Source organism: Alosa alosa, chromosome 14 (genome assembly GCF_017589495.1).
Source record: "Alosa alosa isolate M-15738 ecotype Scorff River chromosome 14, AALO_Geno_1.1, whole genome shotgun sequence".
NCBI classification, from domain to species: domain Eukaryota; kingdom Metazoa; phylum Chordata; class Actinopteri; order Clupeiformes; family Clupeidae; genus Alosa; species Alosa alosa.
In genome coordinates, this window is record NC_063202.1 from 29,144,791 (window position 1) to 29,169,084 (window position 24,294).

The window sequence follows — 24,294 nt, forward strand, 5'->3', positions numbered from 1 at the left end:
TTATATATCTGTACTGTGTTGTCTCTATGGACCTTTGTGTCTTGAATAAAGTTGAAAGAAAGAAAGTATCTATCTATCTATCTATCTATCTATCTATCTATCAAACAGAAAACAGATTTAAAGGTAGGCTATGTACAGAACTTGCATACAGTCTTGAGTGCTAGAACAGAAGACTTTACCTGATACCCAAACCTCCTCCTTCATCCTAGAACAACTTTAAATTTACAGTAGACAAGAGTGCATAGCACCCCCCAGTGGTAACATAGAAATAATTTACAACAAAACATGTTTTTTTTCCCAATTAGACAATATTCAATAATGTAACAGACAATAATGACATTCTACAGTATATCTTCTTTGATTTTTAGTGATACATTCAACATAGTGTACTTTACAGGGTCTCAAAAAATTACAGGCACATCAAACATTTTAGACACGGTGCATGTGACAGATGGACTTTATGTTCATTGTGGTTGTCAGTATTCATTTCAGATTTTACCTAAACAGATCATGTAGATAATGTTCAAGCAGCCTGGTTTTCCGTAGAATCAGAGTTGAACAGTCCTACAATTGTACACATGGATGACATTAAATAGTGATGTACAATCTTATTGACATCCGATATTGATTAAAGTAATCTACAGTACTGTACCTTTGGGATAAATCAGCTCAATCCGTCGTGTATGTCCATTGCGGCAAGTAACTTTTTCCTCTTTTGTGCTGCTAAAAAGAACAGATAATTGCATCAGACAACACTGTTGTTTTTCCTCAAAACACCACCATTTAAAAGTTTGGAATCACATACTGTAGATATTTCCTTGTTTTCTAAGAAAAAGCCATTTTTTGGCCACTAAAATAACACCTAATCAATCAGAAATACAGTATAGACATCACTAATGTTGTAAATGACTATGAGGAAATGACTGACATTCAACATCTAAGAATCCCCCCTTTGCTCCAATCCATCCTATGACCTAATGACACATTCCGTCTGATAATCCAGGTTTATCTATTTAAAAGGCTAACTGATCATTAGAAAAGCCTTTTGCAAGTATGTTTGCACAGCTGAAAACTGCTGCTCTGATTAAAGGAGCAATACAAATAACATACTTTCAGATGAGTTTGGTATCTGGAGCATCAGCTATTGTGGGTTCTATTAGAGGCATAGAATGGCCCGAAACAAAGTATGTGTCAATCTATTCTTGTTCTGAGAAATAAAGGCTGTTCTGATAAATAAAGGCTTGTTCTGAGAAATAAAGGCTGTTCCATGTGTGACTTTAAGAACCTGAAGATCTCACTACACTTTGTGCTACTCCCCTCACAGAAGAGAATAAACCGTGTTTAACTAGAAAAGAAAAAAAGATGAGAAGGCCCCAGTGCACAACTGAGCAAGAGACCAAATACATTAGACTGTCTAGTTTGAGAAATAGAGGTCCTCAAATAGTATCTGCAAAACACCAGTGTCAACAGTAGAGGTGACTTCAGGATGCTGGCATTCTAGACAGAGTTGTAAAGAAAAATTAATTTCTCAGACTGGCCAATAAAAAAGAAAAGATTAAGATGGGCAAAACAACACAGACAGTCAAAAGAGGTAGACTGATACAAGTGTTATAGGCATACAAATCTTGTTTAACACTACCAGTTACCTTTAGCTATAAATTATGCAAAATGGCATACAGTCCACAGTCCTTCCAACTATATGAAAGTTTATTTTCATACGACACTTTATCCCTACATAAAAACATGCATCATCTAGGCATACCTCCAATACAATTTTGTAATAATCTGTGTTATAAACTGGCTTTCAGATGAGTAGTCACATTTGTGAGATTTCTTCATGTTGGCTGAGACCAATTCTGTGAACTAAAGCTTGTAAATCAATGTTTCTAAAAAACAAATAGAAGTCCTGAAAGCTGAATTAGTGAAGAAAACAGAAGAAATAGATAATGGTGAATTGTTAAATGTTAAATGTAAACCGTTATGTTGTTAAAAAGTAACCTGCTCTGATTTGATCAGTGTTAGAGGTTATACCTGTCACTCTTGCCAGATCCAGGGGACTTCAGCCAGTCTGTCCAATCTCGCCACTGAAAGTATGCAGAACAGCCATACTCCTTACAGGGACTGTGGACATATTGGATTAGGCCAGGCCACTCCTGGGCCAGCTGATCCATCTTAAGCATGATATCCCGGACCATTTGCCAAGACTTCTTTATTTCTGCGAAGTACACTTGTAAATTAACTTAATGTACATTTAGAGTAACATGAAATGTATGCGCTCCAATATAGAAAGTCAACTAGGCAAAGTGAGTGGAGCTTGGCATTCATTTTTGTGCTGTATTATCTGTTACAGACAACGATGAATGAAATGACATATTCTACCATTTTTGTCTGTCTGTTCTTTGCAGCGGATGTTAATGTATTGGTCCCCCTCCACATTTTTCACTTGAATTAGGGTCAGAGTTTTGCAAGAGCTAAAACAGCATTGGTCTTTCCCCACCCAGTGAGTGGTATACAGTGGACAGGTCTTGATGACGAGTCTGCAAAAACATGAGGCTGTTAGGTCACACTCAAACATAGGAACTGCTGGCAGACAAGAATATGTGTTCAGTTCATTAGCTGGACTATTATGGGCATGTATAATCCCTGGGAATTACAGCCACAGTAATATACATGTTGGGTATTTGGCTATTTGTTGGGCGACCTCACCTGTGGAAAAATCCATAAGGAATCTCTGGGATGAAGTATATGTGAACAGTGAGATCACTCATCTTATCCTCCCCCCACATTTGAAAAACTCTATCATTGTTCTGTAGATAGCTGGGAAACATGCAGGCACTGTCAGGATCGTACACGTTGGGGTTAGAGGCCACCCATGTTTTGTTGGGGTGGAACTCTGGGGCTGTGGGATTGAGTGGGCTTGTTATTTTAGTTGGTAGACACACTTCAAAGTGCTGAAGGAGGCAAAGTAGGCTCCCTGGTTTATTGCCATTGCCTACAATTTCTTGAACAAGGTCTGCATCATCAAGATGCAACGTTTCAAGCTCTTTCTGCACCAGGATTGATATGGCTACATTGTGTAGGGTGGCTTTCTCCTTATAATCACTCAACCAGGTCTCCCTGTGCTTGTTCAGGACCTTCATGCTTTTCAGCTGTCGCATTGTGATGTCTTTTATTTGCTTTTCCAAGTCATGTCTTATGATGGCCTGTGGTCAAATAAATGGTATTTGGTTGACAAAATCCAGTACAAAAATGTTTACAAGACCTTAAGACTAGTTAAGAATATGGGTGATAATGTTTTTTTTTAAAACCACATATTACAGTAATCATACTGCTAGTGATCATTATTGCTATGTCTACATGCCCATTTCTGTGTCAACATGTTCATGATATAACAGATCAGACAAAATCAGTTGTCATAATAAACTGTAATTATGAGTTTCTCTTTGAAAGACGGTTAGAGTTTCCCCACACATTTCTGCACTTACCTTAAATAATGTAATCAATATAGATGGCTTCAGAAACACGTCATTCTTCAGAGACTCAATCTCCTCATACCAAACAATTACCCCGATCCGGTGGAAGTAACGTAGAATGCACTTGATGTTTTCTGGATCCAGTTCCTTTTGGCTGATATATATATCTAGCAGGTCAGAAAGAGTCACTCTTCCTGCAAACAAAATGTCAGGGTCTACATTTTTAAAAATGCATTTCCGAAGAGAGACATGCTTCTTCTATAATCCATTTGTGTCAAACCAAACAGAACACAAATAAACAAACCATGCTGAGGTATATCATCTTCTATGAGGAGATCTTGAATCTCTTTCTCTACTTCTTGATAGATCCCTGGTAGTGTCCTCTCAATGCTTGGAAAGTTGTCCTTATTTGTGACTTCCTTCAGAGTGTGATCTTGGAACATCTGAATATATCCAGGTTTGGTGCAGTCAACAAGTAGAAGGTCAAGTACCTACACAACAGGCACAATTTTGAGTACGATGTAGAACAACTAGCCATTACTTTTACAGTTGATTAATCTGTTTATTTTCTTGATTAATCGTCAAGTTGTTTGATAGATAAAATGTCAGAAAATGGTCACACCAAGGACATTTAGTTCACTGTCAGAGCAGAATGAGTAAAGCAGAACATTGAAGCTGCGAGCCCGTTTAACCGATTACTATAATTTAATAGTTGACAACTAATTGATAAATCAATTCATTCTTGCAGTTCTACTATGGAGAATGATGAAGCGCCTGAAGGAAAAAACACATTACCTTCAGCTTGTAGTGTGTGAGCCTACTAAGGTCATTCATCTGATCTGAGTAAAGCGAGGGGTCGTCTGATTCCTGGAGCTTCTTTTTCAGCTGCTGTAAAGTTTCTGTCCTATCAGTTAGCATGCTCTGCAGCTTGCTGTTGATATGCTTTTTCTTACGGTCAATGTCTAGACACTGGTCAACATGAGTTCCCACTGGCAAAACCACAGAGTCAGGGACCCGCAGCTGGATATTGCTGATCCAAAAGCTCACATGTTCCTCGAAAGACTGGGGGTCTGAGGGGTCATAGCTGAAATAGGCAAGATTATTTTACTATTTTGCTTATTTATTTATTTGAAGAACAAGCCTTTATTAAATGAAGTACAAGCCTTTATTTTATGGTTATTAATGAAAATCAAAAATAAAAAGCTATATACCTTGACAAATCAATTGCGAGGATGACAAATGCCTGGGGGGTTATGAAGACATGGTGGGTTATGTAGTACTCTTCTTGTCCAGCAAAATCCCAGCAGAGGAAACGGACACCTCCTTTTTCTACCTCGATAATTTCAATGCCCACAGTCCTGTCAGCTACGTCTACTTCCACTGGACGGGAACTCTGAAAACTGCGACAGAGTGTGGACTTTCCTGCCATTGATGATCCAAGGAACATTGTCTTGATGGTCTTGACCGTCACTGGGGATGAGCTATCCCTTAACATTGTGAAATAAGAGCGAATGTCTTTTAAGCCACCAATACAGATGTCCCCTGGTGGCTTCCTCAGTGGGTTGCCAGTGGCTTTGAACATGGTCAGATTCGCAAACAACTCCCCAGGGAGATCTGTCAGCCTGTTATTTTCCACATACAAATCCCGAAGTTTTGGAACACCCACCAGAGCTTGCAGATCCTTCAAGTAGTTGTTTGATGCGTTCAGGTAAATGAGGCTTCGGCACTGGTTGATGTCAGATGGGAGCTCCATTAAGCGGTTTGTGCTTAACTTGAGAAATTCAAGTTTTTGTAGACTTGGGAAAACTTTCTCAGATATGCACTTGATGATGTTTTGATTGATGTACAATGTCTTTAAGTGATGGAGTTTTCCAATCTCCTCAGGAAAATCTGCCAATTCATTTCTGGACAGAATCAGCTCTGTAAGGTTAACAAGCTGAGAAATCCCACTGACCTGTTTCAGCCTGTTGCGCTGTAGGTCAACCTTTGTGATGATCTCGCAGTTATCAAAAATTGACTTGGGAAGTGACTTCAGTTTCCTCCCAGCAAAGTCTCTGTCTTTTTTCCCCTGCAGGTTGTGACCTAAGCAATGCACTTCTAATAATTAATGCTTCAACCATCACATTCATCAAAGAACAACTATAAATGTGGCAGACAGTGTTAAACAACATTATGCCCTCAAACCAATGTAATTTTGGAGGGGTATCTTTTTACAAAGCTTTATTTTTTTGCTGTTTTACCATAAGAAAGCATGACTGATCGGATGTACCCTCCTCAGTGTGATAACTATTTGTCCACTGATATAGCTCTTTTTAGATACAACCTGCTTTAAGAGTCACAGCTGCGGTATGACATTTACACTAAAATCTACAGTAAAGCCTTAATGAAGACTCTGCATGCACATATGCTGAATATGTACAGACAGCACTTACCATTTGTGGAAGGCATTTTGACAAACTTGAATGCCGGTTTGTGTAACTTCCTGTATCAGTCGTATTGAGCTTATTTAGTTTCACTTCTTCCTGCTTCGGTCTAGAGGTGGGGCTATGGTTCTATATAGCAGCTAATGGGACAGTAACCCTTTCCATAGCACAGATCTGCTTATGAATAGTCGTGCTTGTACTGTACATGTCAAACACTTCAAAAGGTTAGGCTACTGTGAAAGGTTCATGAATATTTATGTGCTGGTTTTTAGTCCCTTTTCTGAGACCAAAAGGGAATTTAATTTCCTAAAAAACTTCCTTTACTTACAAAGCAAACAACTGATGTATTTATTTTGTTAAGTACAAGCCTTACTGTTCTTCTCAAGAAATTAAATCCATAGAATAGAAATGAAAAAAAGATGTATCTTTTATTTAACACCATACAAAAACAACAACATTTGACAAGAAGAACCAATCATGTGTGACTGGTATATTTTAGCAACTGTAGGAAAGAGAGACACCATTTCCTTTAATTTCTCTGGAAATCATGATGTGTCATTATCACGTGATTTCTGAGGTCATCCTTATATCTGGTTTAAGCATTCAATACATGTGTTTACTGCCACCTACTGTCCATTATCTACACCCACAATCTGGACCACCGCAGGTTTGCCGAGGTATTACACATCATTAATATAACATAAACATGACAAAAATATACTTCAGGTGACCATTCTTTCACAAATATACCACATTGTTATGGGGAAAGAAACAAAGCATTTTACCAGACCAGTCTCCATGTGATATTTCTAATGTTGTGATTGATCAAACAAAACCGCTCACTGCACGTCTGTGCCTCCTCTCTGATGACATAAGAAGTAGACGGTAGAATTTAAATTAACAATGAGAACAGGTGAGAAGAGGTACAGTGAGATTCATAATCTGAGACAGATGTTTAAAAGGTTTACCTTCCTCTTGTGTCCCAATTCTGGGGAGCAAAGGTTCTTAATGTTTGAGCTGCTGCTTGGGTCGTTTTTGTCACATGGTACTGTCAACTTCAGGAGGTATTTGGGAACATGCTGCATTAGAAAATCCATAATGTCAATGCATCAAGGCCTTTGTTGATATCCCATTAATAAAGGAAAAACGAATGAATCACAAGGAGTTTACCTGTGCACTGTGGGTCTGGTGATTTGAACCTTTACTTGCTTGTGCACGGAGCCGCTTGCTGCGCCTCGTGCCTATTGAGGCAGAAGTGGAAGTCAAAGTAGACAGACGAAGTCTACCTGGAGTTGGAGCAGCTTCAGCTAATAAATATGCAATTTCCTCAGCGCTCACACCATCTTCCTCAGCAAAGAAGCTTCCATGGCTATCTGTACATTCCTGGCACATCCAGTCCTGTGCTGGAACTGCACCCAGTGGAGGGGTCAGGCATGTTGCATGGTACCTGAAGGTAGAGGCCACGGCCATCGGAACATATTTAAAACTTTATATGTTTTTATTGTAGCTGGTTTGCATAACTACAAATAATGTAATTCATATCCTCAAATCCTCAAGAGCAACTTTTTAAACATTTACAAATTCATTTAGCTGATGTTTTTATCCAAAGAGACTTACAAATGGACTGACACTCAAACAGTGCAAAGGGAGACCTCAGAATAATGATACATACTATCCATGAAATATTGGGTCATTCTATGTCAAATCAGACAGAATCAAAGGAAATGGTTTGTCTAAGTTTGTCTACATAATCAGCAAAGCTCAATGGGCCACTTCAAATTACTGAACAGAAACAAGGAGCCGAAGCACACAATTCACTTACAGAGTGTTTAATAGGTGCAAACTATCAATGTTTCCACGCACTGCGTCTTCATGCATCAGTTCCCAAAACTAATACATGTAATACTGTCCAAACAATTTTGGAGTTATTACACTCTCAAAATTGCAATATCTTTGATGCCATTGTTTGGGCATTAATATCTTACAAAGTTCTAGCCTGACCAACTTTTGTAGAAAGGAATAAAATATGTTATTAGTATGACTTGACCATTTAAAGTCTGTACTGTATGCCTATTGATCTAAGGCCCTTGATTCAATACAAAATGCAAAAAGAATGATAGAGGGTTATTATGAAGCTCATCAATCAGTATTTTGTCTGCAAACACAAATAAGCTGCAAACTTTATTAATGTTGTGCCAATATTTTAGGTCTCCACAACAAATAAACAAGATATTAAAGTTGGCTGACTGGGATTTAGCAGACACTTCTATACAAAGCGACACAAACTTTCAATGGCGGATTCGGGAATCAAACCCAGACCGATCAATTACTGCTGCTCCACCATGTCGTAGAAGTCAATTACCAATTGTATAATTTGATAACCGAATATGGCAAGTTAATGGCTTCATAGAGCAATTTACTTTGAAGCAGCGAAGCTGCCCCCAAACTATGTGATATTCAGTTTATTCCAGTCTTCCTCAAAACTGCACCAATTAAGCCAAAAAATTGTGGGTTTGATACCACTCATCACGTGTGAAGTTTCTTAAGACATATGTGAAGAAATCCCACAGTAAATGGATAGATATAGACAGATGTAGTATTTGCTGAAATGCTCTCCTTACCCTGTTTGACAGGTTGAGCACATTATCAACAGATGGCCAAAGTCAGACCGTCCACACTTCTCACAAATGACCTGGTCATCTGAGACATCCTCCTTTTTATTCAATGGCCTCTCAACTTTTACCTAAAAACATATGACCACACAACATGCCATAGAAATCAACTGATCAAATAAAGAGAAAACATAATGAAATACCACTTTCCATACTGACACGCAGTGATATTGTGAAATACTAAGTAAGGCCTGAAAACACTTACAATAATCAAATCTGGCAACGTACCGTGTTTTTCACCTTTCCTCCTGGGTAATCCGTTTGGTATATAACATTAAACGTAATTCGGTCCACTGGACAGGTATTCGTGTTCTGAAAAGTGTATTGTAGATAAATGCAAGGTTTCTTTAACAGTCTACTGCTAAAATGAGTATATTCAACTTAACAATATGCTTGCCTTTCAAAAAAATTAAATGACTCATACTCACCCTAGACCATTCCATGATGCAGTCAAGACAGAAAGAGTGGTCACAGTTCTCTGGTATGGCCACTTGTCCAACTACATTGCTAAAACAGATGAGACATCTTACTGGGTCTGGTGGGGCCATACTGAGGAATTCTTCCCGGATCTGTCTATGCACTGGTACCAGGTTAGTTAATGGAGAGCACTTTCTCAGTGTCCTGAAATTAAACAAGGAACTTAATGTTAAATGATTTGTACAGTTATACTTTCCATTTACCGGTAAATCTTACAAGCATTTCAGAGTAGCAGTCAAATGGCAAGTAGTCAGTAGGCAAATCAAATGAGATGGTCAGTTCAGCTACTTGTAACCTTGGAGTAGCCTGCGCTTCATATGAAAAAAGACAGATCTCTTATTATGTTTAAGTCTTCAAAAAATGCCAGTAAAGATAAGTCATTAAAGCAAATAAACACTGGGACATTTACTGGATGTTTAATGGCACACTTTTCTATTCTGTAACATGCATAAATGAAAACAAGGATCATTTATGCCAACTTAAGTTGTTTATTGTCAATTATACAACAATTGGATTCTATGGAACTATTTACTTGTTCCTGATTGGCCGAGAGACGTTCCATGCGTTGGAATATACCCCGACATTTCAACTCAGACTTTGCACAGCTAATAAGAAATCACTCTGCGATACAATGTTCTCATAATTTAAAAAATGGAGATCGATTTCCCTAAAATAACTTTTGAGTTAATATATGAAATGTCGGATGACGAGGAGGAACAGAGAGTCAAGCAGGACAAGAGTGCATCGTTCGTCAAACAAAACTCAGTGTTTCCCATACATTGACTTATTTGTGGCGGCCCACCACAATATCAACATTGACCACCACACAATGATTTTCCAGGTTGTACTAAATTGTGCTTAAATCTGGTTAGCATCATAACCACGCTGCGCTAATTTGTTAAAAACTGTTGCATTCAAGTTAATTCTGCAAACCTACCACCACAAATAGTATTCAATTCTGTGGGAAACACTGAAACTCCCTTGTGCTACTCACAGTAGCACAATACCCTGTGCAAATACCAGAAATACGGGTATATATGTGACTTGTGTCACTTCAAACCGAATTTGAATATGTTGTACTTGCATTTGAATTGCCGAATTTGAGCAATTGTATGTAGAAACCGAATTTGAATAGTATATGCTGAAATTGAATTCATTACATTGTAACTGAATCCCAGTTAACTTGCAATTGAATATAATATTTTGAAATTGAACTCATTTGCTCTGATACTTATCCTAACTGAAAATTTCACTCTTTGCACTTTCACATTCAGGGCCCTATTTTGACGATCAGAAATGCAGTGCATAGCGTATTCTTATCACGACGCAAAGTTTATTTACACTCAAATTTTTCGCCATGCCCTTCTCTTTTATTACACGATGCGCCCAGGGGTGTGGCAATTAACGACATAAGGTGTGGTCTGGCGCATGATCTAAAAATCACTATCTTACACCATCTAAAATGCATTACGCCATTGACCAAGAAAAACCTGGTCTCTAGCGAAAGGCGCATATGAACAGCTCAGCTGAACACAGCTGAAGACACATTTTCACGAGATGTAAGCAGCAACTCCTCTGCAGGATCAATGTCCTTAGGTTTTTTTATTCAGTCATTCGAACATTATTGGGGTAAGTGTTGCTTTTTTCAGCCTGTTTTCGATGGTAACCCATTGTCAACAGTGAAAGTAATTAATAAGTGTTTTGACGTTGACTATGAGACCATGGTGAAGTTAGTTTCACTTTGCCAATGCGTTCAAATAATAGACGAGTGCAGAATCTGCAGATGCGTGTAGGCTATTCTCTGCTAGGTTTTAGTAAAGCATGGTTTAGTGGAATACCTGTTCCATACACTCTCGCGTGCAAGCAGATTCCTTCAAATGCGCCGCTGACTATCAAAATACTGATGCGCTGTTTGAAGTTGCGCTGCTTGCTGTTATAGGGAATGACACGTAATTTTCATTGGTTTAAAGGATTTTACACCCAAAACACACCCATGACTGATTAAGAAACAGAAGAACCGCCTTTTTGCACCAGGTGCCCGACGTTTGATAACAAAACCACCCGCAATGTGAACTGGACAAACTCCTAAATGTATTTACGCTATTCACCAGTGACCATGCATCGCCAAGATGGGGCTTTCAGTTCTCACAATTTAGTCTTACACTGAAATTCAATTTCAATAACCACAATTTCAGTCTACAGAGACAAAAACAGCTGATAGCTAAGGAAGACCAATCGAGTGCAGATCAATTGTGATCACAGCATGGGAGCCTCCGTTTAGTGTTTGTTAGTTTGTAAGGAGGTTCCAGAGACAGCTCGCTGAGGGGGTCCTATGCTCTTTGGTATCTACAGTGCTACGAGTTCTGCTCTAGTCATGCGCTGACAGAGACAGAGGCTATCTTGTTCCTATGGAACTCTTATCTAATTATGTAGGCTACTACATTGATAGTGGGGACCCTAAATATTCAGACACTGAGCAACAGATTTTCAAGTTCCTTCCTACTAACCACTATCTAGTCTTAAAGCCAGTCTGAATTAGATAACCACACTCACAAAATTGTCACTCACAAAAAGGGAAATTCGGTCTGGACTATGCAACTATGCACAAACCAGAACAGTTATCACCAATCAAATTGTCTGGGCAGGCTTTATTCAATAATGGACAGATGAAGATGAGCAGCGACATTACTCAAAACTAATGGCTGGGATAGATTCTGCACCCTTAACAACCCCTAGTTAGACATCTCAAAAGCTAATATTGGTAAAAAAAAAAATGTTTTCATTATTTTCGCCCAGGCCCTCTGGGCACCACAAACATGATTGGCTCTCCAGTCGTTTCCCTGAGGATTTGGCCATGAATAAATTGGAAGATGTGTTACTAGACATAGTAAAAAAAAAAAGGTATTGGTAAGAAATTTTGCAGATTGGCATGTTGGAAACACTGACATTTCTTCTTCTTCTCTTCTTTTTCTATTTATTTACACATTGCACAGCCATGAAGACAGTGGACAAAGCATTTCACTACATAGCCTACTCTGTATAAGTGTCTATGTGACTAATTTGAAAAAAATCATGGCGCGGAGTTTTGAGTGGTCTGTGACGTAAGCTTGTGTGAAATAATAATAATGTCACACTTTTCCCATACAAACTCATCGTTCAATTATACTAACATGTTTGTCTTACATCCTACAACGTTTGTATATCCGACAGGTGTGTTTTTTAGACTGTTAAACCGAAGTAGCGTTATATCAATATCTTGCTTGCTTGGATAGTGGGAAAGTAGCTCACTCTGTGAGCTTGAAATGGAGCCGTGTTGGTAGGCCTGACTTCGCAGTACGCTAGTCCACAAACAAACAAGCAGATAAACAACAACAACCGGTCAGAAAGAGACGGATAACATAATTAATCGCCACGGCACAAAATACCTTTGAAATTATTCTTGACAAACCTTTTGCTTTGTTCTTCTTCCTCTTCTTGTTGATGTAGGCTGCTGAAGAGTGCATTACCGCCACCTTCCGAAACGGAGTGAAGGTCTGAATGATCTTTTATTTCACCTAGGCTAATTTCACATTCATGTTGTCCGAATCGAAAAATAACGTCTAAAGCACATTTCTCCGGAATTCCTTTTAAAAAGGCATTTAGCTTCAAATTTATCTCTTCATTATCAAGATGTTGAATTACCTGCTACTAAGGCGGTAGGCTTATTCGTCTAAAACTGACAAAAAGGTCATATGCCCTTGATAACAATAGTGCAATACCAGGCTTTCTATTTTTATTTATTTATTTGCAAACAGAAAAGTGTCATTAATTACATTTGACAAATGTTAATACTAGTTAATATTAAGTACCAAGTATGACAACCAAAGACACAAAAACACAATGCACATAACAACCAAACAGACCGAAAGGGAGGAGGGGACTGGCATATGTCCTAATAGCTCCTGTGTGTGTGTGTGTGTGTGTGTGTGTGTGATTTATGGGAGGTGTGAGAAGTATGACAAATATAACAATAATAGGCTTGCCCTGGATGCCTCCATGGTCACAGCATAAGCTGGACCACATCAAAGGCACATTACGGTCGGAAGTCAGGGAGAGATGCTGCGGGACACAGGGCCCACTGCTGCCAGCCCAACACAATGTGTGTATGTGTGCACCTTATTAGATTAAATTCAACTTTATTGTCATTGTGCAGAGTACAAGTACTTGTACAAGACAACGAAATGCAGCATCGTTATCTGATGTGGGGTGCATTAAAATAAGTGAGTTGTACAGTATGCGATCAAAACATGCACTCAAAACATTTTAATTTGCCTTTTTCTTTTTTTCTTTGGACGTGTATGACCCTTATCTGATGTGCAATGCATTAAAAGAAATGTGGTGTGCTATGTACCACCAGGATGATCGCCACTGGCTTCCCCATACATGCACACACTTGCCCTATTCCATTGTTTGTCTCTTTTCTTTGTTTATTTGTTTGTATAAGTATGAGCCTTATCTGATAGGTGATGCATTAAAAGAAGCCGCACATGCCGTGTCAAACCCGCCCAGGGCAGAAGACCAAGCACCAAATGAGGTCTGGCCCACCCCAGTCCACCAAGGAATCCGAAGCAGAACAGGAAAACCATATATGAATAATAATAATAATAATAATAATAATAATAATAATAATAATGGATAATAATAATAATAATAATAATAATAATAAGTAAATATGTGAGGGCCAGGCAACAGGGATGCAGGGATAACGTTTCAAAAGAAACGTTTATTCTGACAAAACATAAAACAGTCAGAAATCAGAACTAGAAATCATAACAAAATCTTCAACTAATTTGAAAGAGATAGGTCTAGGCCTAGAGCTACAAAACAGAACTTAACTCAAATCAAAAGATAATGTTGACTCAAACAGAACTGAACATAAAGAACTGACCTCCTACAATAACACGCCGGGGAACATATATACTGGCTGATTAGACCATTCAATACGCACAAGGGAAGACAACATTTACAAGAAGATAAACACAAAGACAAAGGTCACCTTAACATAACAACAAGGTAAGTAAATAATATTTCTTAATTAAGAATAATCATAACCAATATCAACCAATAAGTCAAAGTTAATCATTAACACTTTTAAGAACGGGCCTTTATTTTGTAGAAGGCTGAGACCCTGTAGTTTCTTAGGAAACAGTCAGAATAGTTGTGTGAAGTACTGGCACAGAGTTACAGAGGCTATAATATTGTTTTTTCTTTCTGCCGGATAACAAGCATCTCTGAACTGACCACATTTCAGCCCTCTCACTTGATACTTTTGGTTACCCAAAATGTATACTGCCAATAAAAGCATTACTGTATGGCAACCTCTAGGTGTAGTCAGGGTCCTGACAAGCTTCTCTGGAACACGGCAGCTCTGCGCGGCATTACTGCTCGTGGTCGCGAAGTGCATCACGGCATCACGCCGGGCGGGAACTGCGCTGGCAGCCTGCGCCTGAGCTAAGAGTATATTACCATTTAATATAAATGGTGACCAGGGTCCAAAAATGCTCTGCCGGCAGCAAATGCCCTGGCAGCATTCGGTGATATCTCCAACCACCTCAACAAAGCCAGTAATATTGGGACCCCTGGCCAGGACCCTGCAACAGGGGATTAGTATGACAGTGCTCGCTGAGATTTCTTGAAGTCGGAAAGTTCAGCGGGAAAATGAAGACGGTTGAGTTTAGGCAGCCTGATTTGGAAGACCGTCATTTACCGCCGTGGTGGCTGCACCAATCTTAAAAGAATGGGTAGACTTCGAGAGTTAACTAACATGACGAAAGCCAAGCAATGAAGCTTCGGCTCCAGAGCCGAGGCCAGGAGGGGAATACAGCTTGCAGTTGCAGAGTTCGGGTCAGTGCAGGGAATACAGCTTGCAGTTGCAGAGCTCGGGGTCAGTACAATGGGGAATACAGCTTGCAGTTGCAGAGTTCGGGTCAGTGCAGGGGAATACAGCTTGCAGTTGCAGAGTTCGGGTCAGTGCAGGGGAATACAGCTTGCAGTTGCAGAGTTCGGGTCAGTGCAGGGGAATACAGCTTGCAGTTGCAGAGTTCGGGTCAGTGCAGGGGAATACAGCTTGCAGTTGCAGAGTTCGGGTCAGTGCAGGGGAATACAGCTTGCAGTTGCAGAGTTTAAAGCCGGAAAGTTCAGCCGGGAAAATGAAGACGGGTTGAGTTTAGGCAGCCTGATTTGGAAGACCGTCATTTACCGCCGTGGTGGCTGCACCAATCTTAAAAGAATGGGTAGACTCGAGAGTTAACTAACATGACGAGCCAAGCAATGAGCTTGCGGTCGCAGAGCTCGGGTCAGGGCAGGGGAATACAGCTTGCAGTTGCAGAGTTCGGGTCAGTGCAGGGGAATACAGCTTGCAGTTGCAGAGCTCGGGGTCAGTACAATGGGAATAGAGGAACTGGTGCAGTTGCAGGCTCATGGCCCGTGATTTGACGATTTATGAGTGAATCACGATGACATCCCAATTTAACTATCTACGATTACGGTAAGCTAGAAGCAATGGAATACTGTAACTAACAGCAAGAGAAGTGGTGAGCAGTAGAATTATTAGAGAGGATTCCAAGGGACAGAGCAGAGCTACAAGCTGGTGTAGGTGCTCCCTTGGTCAGCTAGGAGAGTAACGGAGCAGAGCTACAAGCTGGTGTAGGTGCTCCCTTGGTCAGCTGAATTGAGCCCAGATGCAGAGGTGTGCTTGGAGCTGCGGGATATGGATCCCTGCTCTGGACCCACAACCAACTTCCTGGCGGAGGTACAGAAGTCGTGGGAAAAGCCATACTCGGCCTGGTCCCCAGTGCAGGGCTTCGGCCCTTTTTCTGCCCTGGACCAGGGGCTGGCTCACCTCCCAGAGGTGGAGTAGACGCTAGCGTACCACTGCCCCCAGGGAGCATCAGCCCGAGGGCCGCTGACACTACCATCCAAGTCCTGTCGGGTTATGGCTGGCCAGGTATCTAAGGCGTATGCCTGTGTGGGGCAGGCTTGCCGGGCTCTCAATACGGCGGCCGTTCTCCAGGTGTATGCCGGGGGAGAGTATGTGGTTGCCTGCCGAGGAGGAGGGGACCTCGACCCCACCCCAGAGTGGTGGAGGGCCCTGGACCTCTTTCTACGAGCATCGAGGTGCGCTGCTCTGGCGCAGGGCAGGGCGATGGGCCATTTGGTGGTGCTGGTGCGTCACCTGTGGCTCACACTGTCACTGTCACTGTTCCGTTGCTCGACGCGCCACTGACCCCCTCGGGATTGTTCGGGCCAACCAGGGGCAACATGAGGCAGCGTTTTGAAGCGGCACAAAGGAGTGCGGAGGCACTAAAAAAAGCTCTCTGCCTCTGCGAGGCGTGCGCCGTACCCACAGTGACAGCAACAACAACAGCCACAGCAGAAGTTGCAGCGGTCCGCTTCACGCTCAGCCCCCCACCGGCCAGCCCCAAGCAAGCTGACTGTGACTGGGGCAGTCACAGGAGGTTGGCGAGCCGTTCCCCAAGTGCGCCAAAGTGTTCTCCCAAGTGACAGTTCGACTGAAAGCCTAGTTTATCAGAATCGTCACGTCTAGACACATGGCCGTTTGCAATTGTGATTCACGAGATATTTGCTGATTATGATTTCACCCTATGCCAGGGCTGTAGTACTCGAGTCCGGTCTTGGACTCGTTTTTCTATGGTCTCGGACTTGTCTCGGACTCGCTAGTATTTGGACTTGGTCTTGTCTCGGTCTCGGCCACTGGTCTTGCCAAATATGGCTTTTGGTCTCGACCGAGTCCAGGTGTCTTTAGGGCCATCAAAATTAACGTGTTAATCGCCGCGATTCATTTTGAAATACATAATGCGTTACAAAATATTAACGCAATAGTGTTTTCCTTTGTGGGGGGCTGATGTCACATAACGGAAGCCGCAAAACCTAAAACCGCAAGCCTGAGAGTTTATTTTACTGTCTGTGGAGTTAGCTGAAGATGAAGAGGAACCAACATTTAGCCAATAAATAGTAGCTTTACTGCAAACTGCTTTTCACTCTTGTTAGATAACGTTTACAATGTCAAAATGCACCAACAGCAACAGTTACATAAAGATGATACTTTTCGGGTCCTCTCCATTAAGATCCAACTTGAACGTATGCTACTCCATTTGATTGAGAGCACGTCTGAGCGCACACGAGAGGGAGAGAAAACGATTGGCAGGCTCCAGCTGGCTTTTCGTTGTTGATGATAATTGATATCTCCTTTTTAATATAAGAAACTTATAAAAGGAAGGCAACAAAGACGAGGTTAGAGGAGATTGCTGATTTATCCGATTTCCACTACTGACCAGTTAAGGCCTAAACTGAGAGCCAGGGCACTTTGACATGTAGGCTGCACTCACTGTGATTTGAAAAATGGACAAAAATATGAAGAGTTGTCTTTGCCTTTGTGTAATGGAACTGGTGAGTCTTGAAGTCTTCAATAATTTGTTTACATGAAGCACATATTATGCCGATTGAAACACATCGCTAGCTAGGTGACTGGCTCAGGCTCATCATTCACTTTTAATTGCAAACAGAAAATGTCTAGCTAGCATCATGTCATTACATGCTTCTATTTCCAAAGGAATGAAAGCTGTTTATACCAACTTAATATCATGCTTATCATTGTTAATATTGTACAATACATGTGGTACAAACAATATTAGAGCTTGTGGACTAGCTATAGGCTATATTTCAATGGAGCTGGTAAAAAAGATCATTATGAGAACGTGGCCACAATGGGCTTAAAGTGACAGTGCACCATTTACAAATGAGTTAATCGAGATTAATTCATTTCAAATCGTTTGACAGCCCTATAATAATATTGGAGAAGGGGAATGGCTACACTTACAAATCCTGGGTGTGTTCACACTGTTTTTGCTTTTAGATAATAATAATAATAACCCAAAATGATTGTCTTGATACTGTCATGCATAAGACTTTTTTTCCTATCCTGGACTCGGTCTTGAACCTTTTTGGACTCGGTCTTGTCTTGGACTCGAATCTCGACTAGTCCTGGTCTTGGACTTGACTTGGACTCGACAAATGTGGTCTTGACTACAGCCCTGCCCAATGCCTCCAAGCAAGTGTAACCTGCATTGTGTTGAACCTGGCTCGCATGCCAGCAGCACTCTTGAGGCGCCGGGGAGTTAGGTTTACCAACGTTCCACAAGCACAGCTAAGCTAGCTGGCATCCGTTACACAAGCCAAAAGGTAGAGGCAACTCTGTGAGCTGAAGTATCTATGAACAAGCCCGACGCGACCGAACACTAGCTGTTAGGTAGAAACAGGCAATCAGCAAAACAAGTGGCTTCAACTGGCATACATGTTTGCGACATGTCTCTCAACGAACGAGTGGGCTTTACATAACTAATACGAATGCAACAACTGCCTCACTCCAAGAGTCCCCGTGCAGACGCAAATGAAAGTGTGTAAACAGACGGATTTAATGGGCAGCAAGTTCTGCATGAAACGAGGGAGCAAACCGGTGGCTACTGCGAGCGCGAGCGAATGCTGAAGCGGTGCGAGCAGGTGAGCCTTGACTAAGTTATCTGGTTAATGGGAAGTGGAGGCGTGGCAAGGTTTCCTCACGTTCCATGGCAAGGTTTCCTCACGTTCATGAACTTCCGTTTGCAACTGTGACATCTGTGTAATTCCAAATAGGAGTGAATACCAGGCATTCCTGGCACACATTGGAAATGTGACTTCACATATTGTAAGTCAGTGTAGCATCAAAATGCCTTCCTTTGAGGCAAAAAACTACATTGTGTTGCTTTAAAGCAATACTCCGGAGTGAAAATAACTTAGGAATTCTCAAGATGCCGGCGACTGAAAGACAAGTTTAAGGTAATGCACTGATTTCCTTAACAGTCCTCATTATAACCTCTCTGTACACAACGTTTACAATACTTTGATTGTCTGTAGGGACCCTCTCCACACCACTACTGAACCATTTCATTGTTAATGCAAAAATCTCAAAACTCCTCTGATTAATGTATTTAAATTTGAACTCCATCCATAAATAGACCCTTGGTGGTTTTACTCCAGATTATTCCCTATAGGAGTCCCTATTCAAATGATGAACATTTGCATCAAAAAGTTGGATAGAAACCCAGCTAGTGAAGACAGTGAAGTTTAAAAACAAATTAAATACTAAATTATATTATGGGCTTGTTATATGTTAATAAATAGGCAGCATCATATGTAAATAATACATTTGACAGATAATGTGTTACAATTTGTCTCATTGAGATTTGATCGATAATGTTAATAATAATCACAGAGCACATAGGGTTTTCAATAACTATTTTAAGGGCTGAAAGAAACGGTTAAACCCAAAGACCAAAACCTGCTCAGTTGCTGTCCTTCTGAGGAATAAAATAGCCGTGCAGATCCATGTGAACAGACACATCCACCTCTGCACGGGCAATCTCCTCCAATGTCTTGGCATTCAAGATGAGCATGAAGTTGGGTTTTGCAGGATTAAGAGACACGATCGAGGACAGAAGGACTCCTGAAATGAAGTCAAAGAAAAATAAGGTCATAATTTTTGGAAGACTAATGGCGCATTATGAATCGTTGTGGGTGGTATTCACTTTACATTACAGCACATGCTGTGTTCTGTGATAATTCTCAGAAATAACATCATATTGTTCTGTATTATATATTATTATAGATTATATATTGTATTATATAATGTTCCTGTTTTGCTTTCTGTGCATGCTACTAACCATCATCCTCCTCAACAGCATCAGGTGAGGCCACAAAAATCGGCTCAGAGATGTAGCACTCGTCATTAGTCCAGATTTTATGAGTTCTGGTGACAATGTCCACTTTGGCAATCTGCAGGAAAGATGACAGATAGTGTAACCCTTATGAGCAAATTCGTTTTTGGTGTTACCTGTTACTTTATGACGGAGTGCCGTCACTACAGTTGAGTATGCGCTCTGACTAAGAGGGCCTGGTTGTTTTAGTAGCTCAGAAACCCAGGTTCGAGGCCGGGTGGGGTTCTTATCGGGTGCTGATAAAGCATCTTACCTTATTTGGATGTGGAGACCACTCCACTCTTGAGCCGTAGAAATATCTGTACTTTTTGGTATTGAATTTGTAATTAATCTGTGGCAATTCTAAACCTGAGAAAAAACATAATATAATAAGATTCCAGGAAAACGTTTTGATCAACAGCTTATTTAATCAAATGCAGCAAGCTAATAGCCAATGAAAGAAGGAAACCTACCCACAAAGAGTGTATCAGGTGAACAGAAGACTGAGCCATCATTTTGGGTCACTGCTTTGGCTGATGTGTCCTCTAGTGTTACAAGGTTTGTGCCCACTGGAGTGTTCTGAAGGAGAGGGTGTGACCAATAAACACAATATAAACTAGATGTACTGAAAAAACGGTACAAAATATGACCACTGCTCAGTCCTGCACATTCTCTCCACAAAAATAAATCGTGCTTGTACAGTATGCCGTGCTTGTATATATATATATATGAGAATATGAATATAAAATTGCATGCAGAGATATTTACTGCCTTGTACCTTGTCAACAGTGATGGGCAAAACGAATCTCTGACAGACTGGTGGTGAGAAGATCTTGTTGTTTTCAATGAACTTGTCTGTGTCCTGTTTCAGGTTTTCAATGTAGAACATTTCGTACAGGTTGCTGTCTTTGTATGCAATCAGATCAAACACAACATGGCCGTTTTCCTCGTAAGAATTTATGTGGTGGAACACCACAAAGGGATCTCCATAGAACTTTCTGGAAATGGCTTTCCCAGTGTGCCGGTCGATCAGATGAAATATTGTCTACAACAGACCAATACAAGTCATGTAATATCTGGAATGTAAAGTGAAAACGTGCGTACTTCAAAGTACATTTGTCACTTACAACATCATCTTTGTCATATGTGAGGCAGGCTCCCCAATTAACCCCTCTGAAGTAGGCCGTTGCAAGCCTGAGGATGTCAAGCTTAAAGGCTTGCTCCACGAAGACAATGTAGTTCTCAGTCATGCCAAAGCTGTGGAAGTAACTCGGGTAGAGGGCTGATCTGAAGGGGATAGAGCACACCTGCTCCACTTTACTCAAGGTTGGCTGTTTCTTGTCTTTATCTGCAGACAGATATCAGTATTTCTGTAATGCAACAGTTGTTATGTCAATGGTTTTTAAACAATTAAACTATTAACTATAATAGTTGGGCAGCCGTGGCCTACTGGTTAGCGTTTCGTACTTGTAACCGGAGGGTTGCTGGTTCGAGCCCCGACCAGTGGGTCGCGGCTGAAGTGCCCTTGAGCAAGGCACCTAACCTCTCACTGCTCCCTGAGCGCCGCTGTTGTTGCAGGCAGCTCACTGCGCCGGGTATTAGTGTGTGCTTCACCTCACTGTGTGTTGAGTGTGTTTCACTATTTCACGGATTGGGATAAATGCCAAATTTCCCTTATGGGATCAAAAGATTATATATACTTACTTATTTACTCATACTTAAAATATGTTAATGTTATCTTGTCCATGTGTTGCTGTGACTGGCCATAACACTTTTTTCTTGTTGATACCTGATGCGTTGGCTGGAACTTTGAATATCATGTACTTGGGTCGGCCAAAACCCATAATTGCTGTGCCCATGTTGTAGGTGTTTCCTTCTTCATCATAGTGAGGGTGTGCAGTAGCCAAGTTTACTGCAATATGGTTCCTGTAATTTACCTGAAGCAAAGTTTATCACAGTTCATCAGTTTCATAACTTTATAAAGGCCTCTCACACCTTGCTCAATGAAAATGTGGACACACACAACTCATAAAACACAACTCATACAACAAAGCAAAAAGACTATGGAACAGTCTTGCACACCACTGACAAAAAACATAACCATATGAAAACTCAGAAATTAACATTTAAATCATGTTTTTTATTCTATTGTATTGAATACAAATGTGTTCATATTTGAACTCACTCTCCCAACTGTCTCCAGAGTGTGTGGGTCGACCTGGTTGATGTAGTTCACTTCAGATGCAGCATAGTAGTCCTCACCATATCGTATAATATTCACAAGGTTGTTGTCCGTGAAATCAGGGATGGCATTGCTGAAGTAGGAGAAAGCCCTTTGGAGAGGCCAAAAGTGTCATGGGTTTTGAGATTACTCCTGCTTTATGTAAATTAATTTAGAACTGTTCCTTTGTAATTTCAACTGAACAATGAAAATGTATTGCATTGAAATTCAGGTATTACTTTGAAAATATGCTTTTGCAGGGATCAGGATAGGCCATAGTCCCAAATTCAGACACCACAATCCTGTTGGCACCTGTGTTCTTTTTGAAAGTATCACTCTTGAGAAATTTACTCCGGTAGTAGACATCACCTGGAAAGTGACAGCATTCACTATCAGTAGCTGTTGTATTGCATTGCAACTCAGTGCAAATAGTGATGTGTGCTCTGCCCTTCCTTCTCACCATCTTTAAAGGTGAAGCTATGGAGGAGAGCCATGCCATCAAACCAGTGTTTGTATGCAGTATCCCCAACAGAGAACATCCCAGGTCCATTGCGCACAAGGGTTCCCTGTAACCATTCAGGAACTGTGCCTGAACGCACACAAGAAACACAAGAAAATTATAACAACCTGCGGTTATCAGCTACGGTAAACCAACGGTACAGTTAATGATATTTATAGTGATACTTTTATTTTGGCAATAATCAATCATCATAACGTCACCATATTGTTCTCGTCGAAATAGCATGTGCAGATGAAAAATGCAACGCCAAGAAAATTATGCAAATCAAGCTATCCCAATTGGTTTGGACATAAACTATAACCATCCGTCATCAGTGTAACTAGATGAGTAATAGCATTTTGAAACTGTAGATATTTTATGTAAGTTTCAGTTGAAGTTGATACCTGATACTTCCGCTTTTACAGGCTCCGGGGTCTCTGTTCCATTTTTTGCAAATACTTTGTCCATGATTCCGTGCTGTCAGCAAACTATTTTCCGTGTGGTAAGTGAGGTTGCTCTCTCAGTCCAAAAGGTCACTATGCTCACCTACTTGTGCGTCGACTATATATCACAGCCCAACAACATGTTTTTGTCTTACGTAACGGACATTTGTCAGCGAATTGGCGAGTTTCACAGAAAACTCAAACTGTACAGATAGTGCACTCTTCAGAATTTTTTTTCGTCTGGTGTGTCTGTTTATTCACCGTGAGGAGGACTGTTAACCTACAGAACTGTCTTAAATTATTTAAGTGCGATAAGTGTTTTACTATCTAACCCTATTAAAGGGACCGGAGACATGGCACACGCAATGCAAAGTCAAAGTCAAAAACGTCTTTAGGCTATACAAACTGAGTAGCCTGTAGCTGCCTGGCCATTTGAGTTCAAATCACCTCTGATGCACACAGACTGACTGTCATTTCACCATTGCAATATCTTAGAGAGACACACATTTTTAAACTTTGACAATTTTAAACACTTTAAGTGCTTGTTTGGTATACAAAGTGCTGCACAATCTTGCCCCCCCTCCGCTGCATGGCTTTCTCCAAAGACTTGGAAGTGGAGGTAGTACACGGGCCTCTGTAAAAGGGGTCTGTATAATACCATTCAGACGCACCGCTTTTGGCCAAAACGTATTGTCAGTAGTAGGAGGTAAACGGAATAGCTTGCCCCTCCCGATAAGAGAGTGTCCTACATATAACACTTTTAAAACTCACTGAAAACAGTGGCTCCTAGAAAACCAGAGATGCACTCACCTTAAACTGCCACACATGTAATTTCATCATCCACACACGTTCACTATCAACTGAATGTATAGAGGTGGATGAATAATGTCCTTGTCTTCATGTATTTCTGTTTTGTTTTGTTTGTCTGTCATGTTTTGCTTATTCTGTTAATGCATATGTCACCCTTATGTGTTTAATTTTACAGTGTATGAGTGCTGTATGACTGCTGGCTATATATGTTTTGTCCTATGTCACCTGCCTAGGGACTGCAGATGAAAAGTAGTTATTTTTACTAATTCTGGCATATTTACATGGTGTTTTTTACACAATATTCATTAATATGCATGGTCCCCTATCAAATAAACCAATAAATAAATAAATAAATAAATAAATAAATAAAACAGCCTTTCAGCACAAAAAATCCTCTCATGCAACTAGCTAAAAGTATGTCTCTGGATAACCTGGATAACATAAACACTAAAGTCTACATAAACACTAAAGATAATTCACAAGAAA

The 24,294-nt window shown here is 40.6% G+C and overlaps 3 protein-coding genes across 5 annotated transcripts; all 3 read right to left on the minus strand.

Annotated features, from left to right (window-relative positions):
* Positions 1-349: 349 nt before the first annotated feature.
* On the minus strand, positions 350-6,209 carry si:ch211-210p4.6 (malignant fibrous histiocytoma-amplified sequence 1 homolog). 3 transcript variants are annotated; one of them, XM_048263551.1, is made up of 10 exons: positions 5,906-6,209; positions 4,685-5,555; positions 4,269-4,557; positions 3,778-3,964; positions 3,486-3,667; positions 2,707-3,203; positions 2,380-2,537; positions 2,032-2,215; positions 653-720; positions 350-564 (listed from the first exon to the last, which is right to left on the minus strand). In XM_048263551.1, exons 1-10 carry the CDS (start codon positions 5,919-5,921, stop codon positions 524-526), a joined length of 2,493 nt encoding a protein of 830 aa, XP_048119508.1. In that variant the 5' UTR covers positions 5,922-6,209; the 3' UTR covers positions 350-523. The 3 variants fall into 3 exon arrangements, with proteins under 3 accessions (XP_048119508.1, XP_048119509.1, XP_048119507.1); XM_048263552.1 differs by having other exon boundaries at positions 653-723; positions 3,778-3,916; positions 5,906-6,208; XM_048263550.1 differs by having other exon boundaries at positions 653-723; positions 5,906-6,207.
* A 96-nt stretch (positions 6,210-6,305) lies between these two features.
* LOC125307529 (PHD and RING finger domain-containing protein 1-like) lies at positions 6,306-12,550 on the minus strand. The gene is made up of 7 exons (XM_048263553.1): positions 12,494-12,550; positions 8,997-9,189; positions 8,797-8,880; positions 8,518-8,639; positions 7,067-7,343; positions 6,865-6,975; positions 6,306-6,759 (listed from the first exon to the last, which is right to left on the minus strand). Exons 2-7 carry the CDS (start codon positions 9,114-9,116, stop codon positions 6,736-6,738), a joined length of 738 nt encoding a protein of 245 aa, XP_048119510.1. The 5' UTR covers positions 9,117-9,189; positions 12,494-12,550; the 3' UTR covers positions 6,306-6,735.
* Positions 12,551-17,073: 4,523 nt separating this feature from the next.
* On the minus strand, positions 17,074-23,111 carry LOC125307038 (beta,beta-carotene 15,15'-dioxygenase-like). The gene is made up of 11 exons (XM_048262763.1): positions 22,960-23,111; positions 22,517-22,645; positions 22,296-22,425; positions 22,021-22,168; positions 21,625-21,772; positions 20,963-21,183; positions 20,614-20,880; positions 20,309-20,414; positions 20,110-20,204; positions 19,803-19,914; positions 17,074-19,585 (listed from the first exon to the last, which is right to left on the minus strand). The coding sequence occupies exons 1-11, from the start codon at positions 23,021-23,023 to the stop codon at positions 19,425-19,427; spliced, it is 1,581 nt and encodes a 526-aa protein (XP_048118720.1). The 5' UTR covers positions 23,024-23,111; the 3' UTR covers positions 17,074-19,424.
* Positions 23,112-24,294: the final 1,183 nt, after the last annotated feature.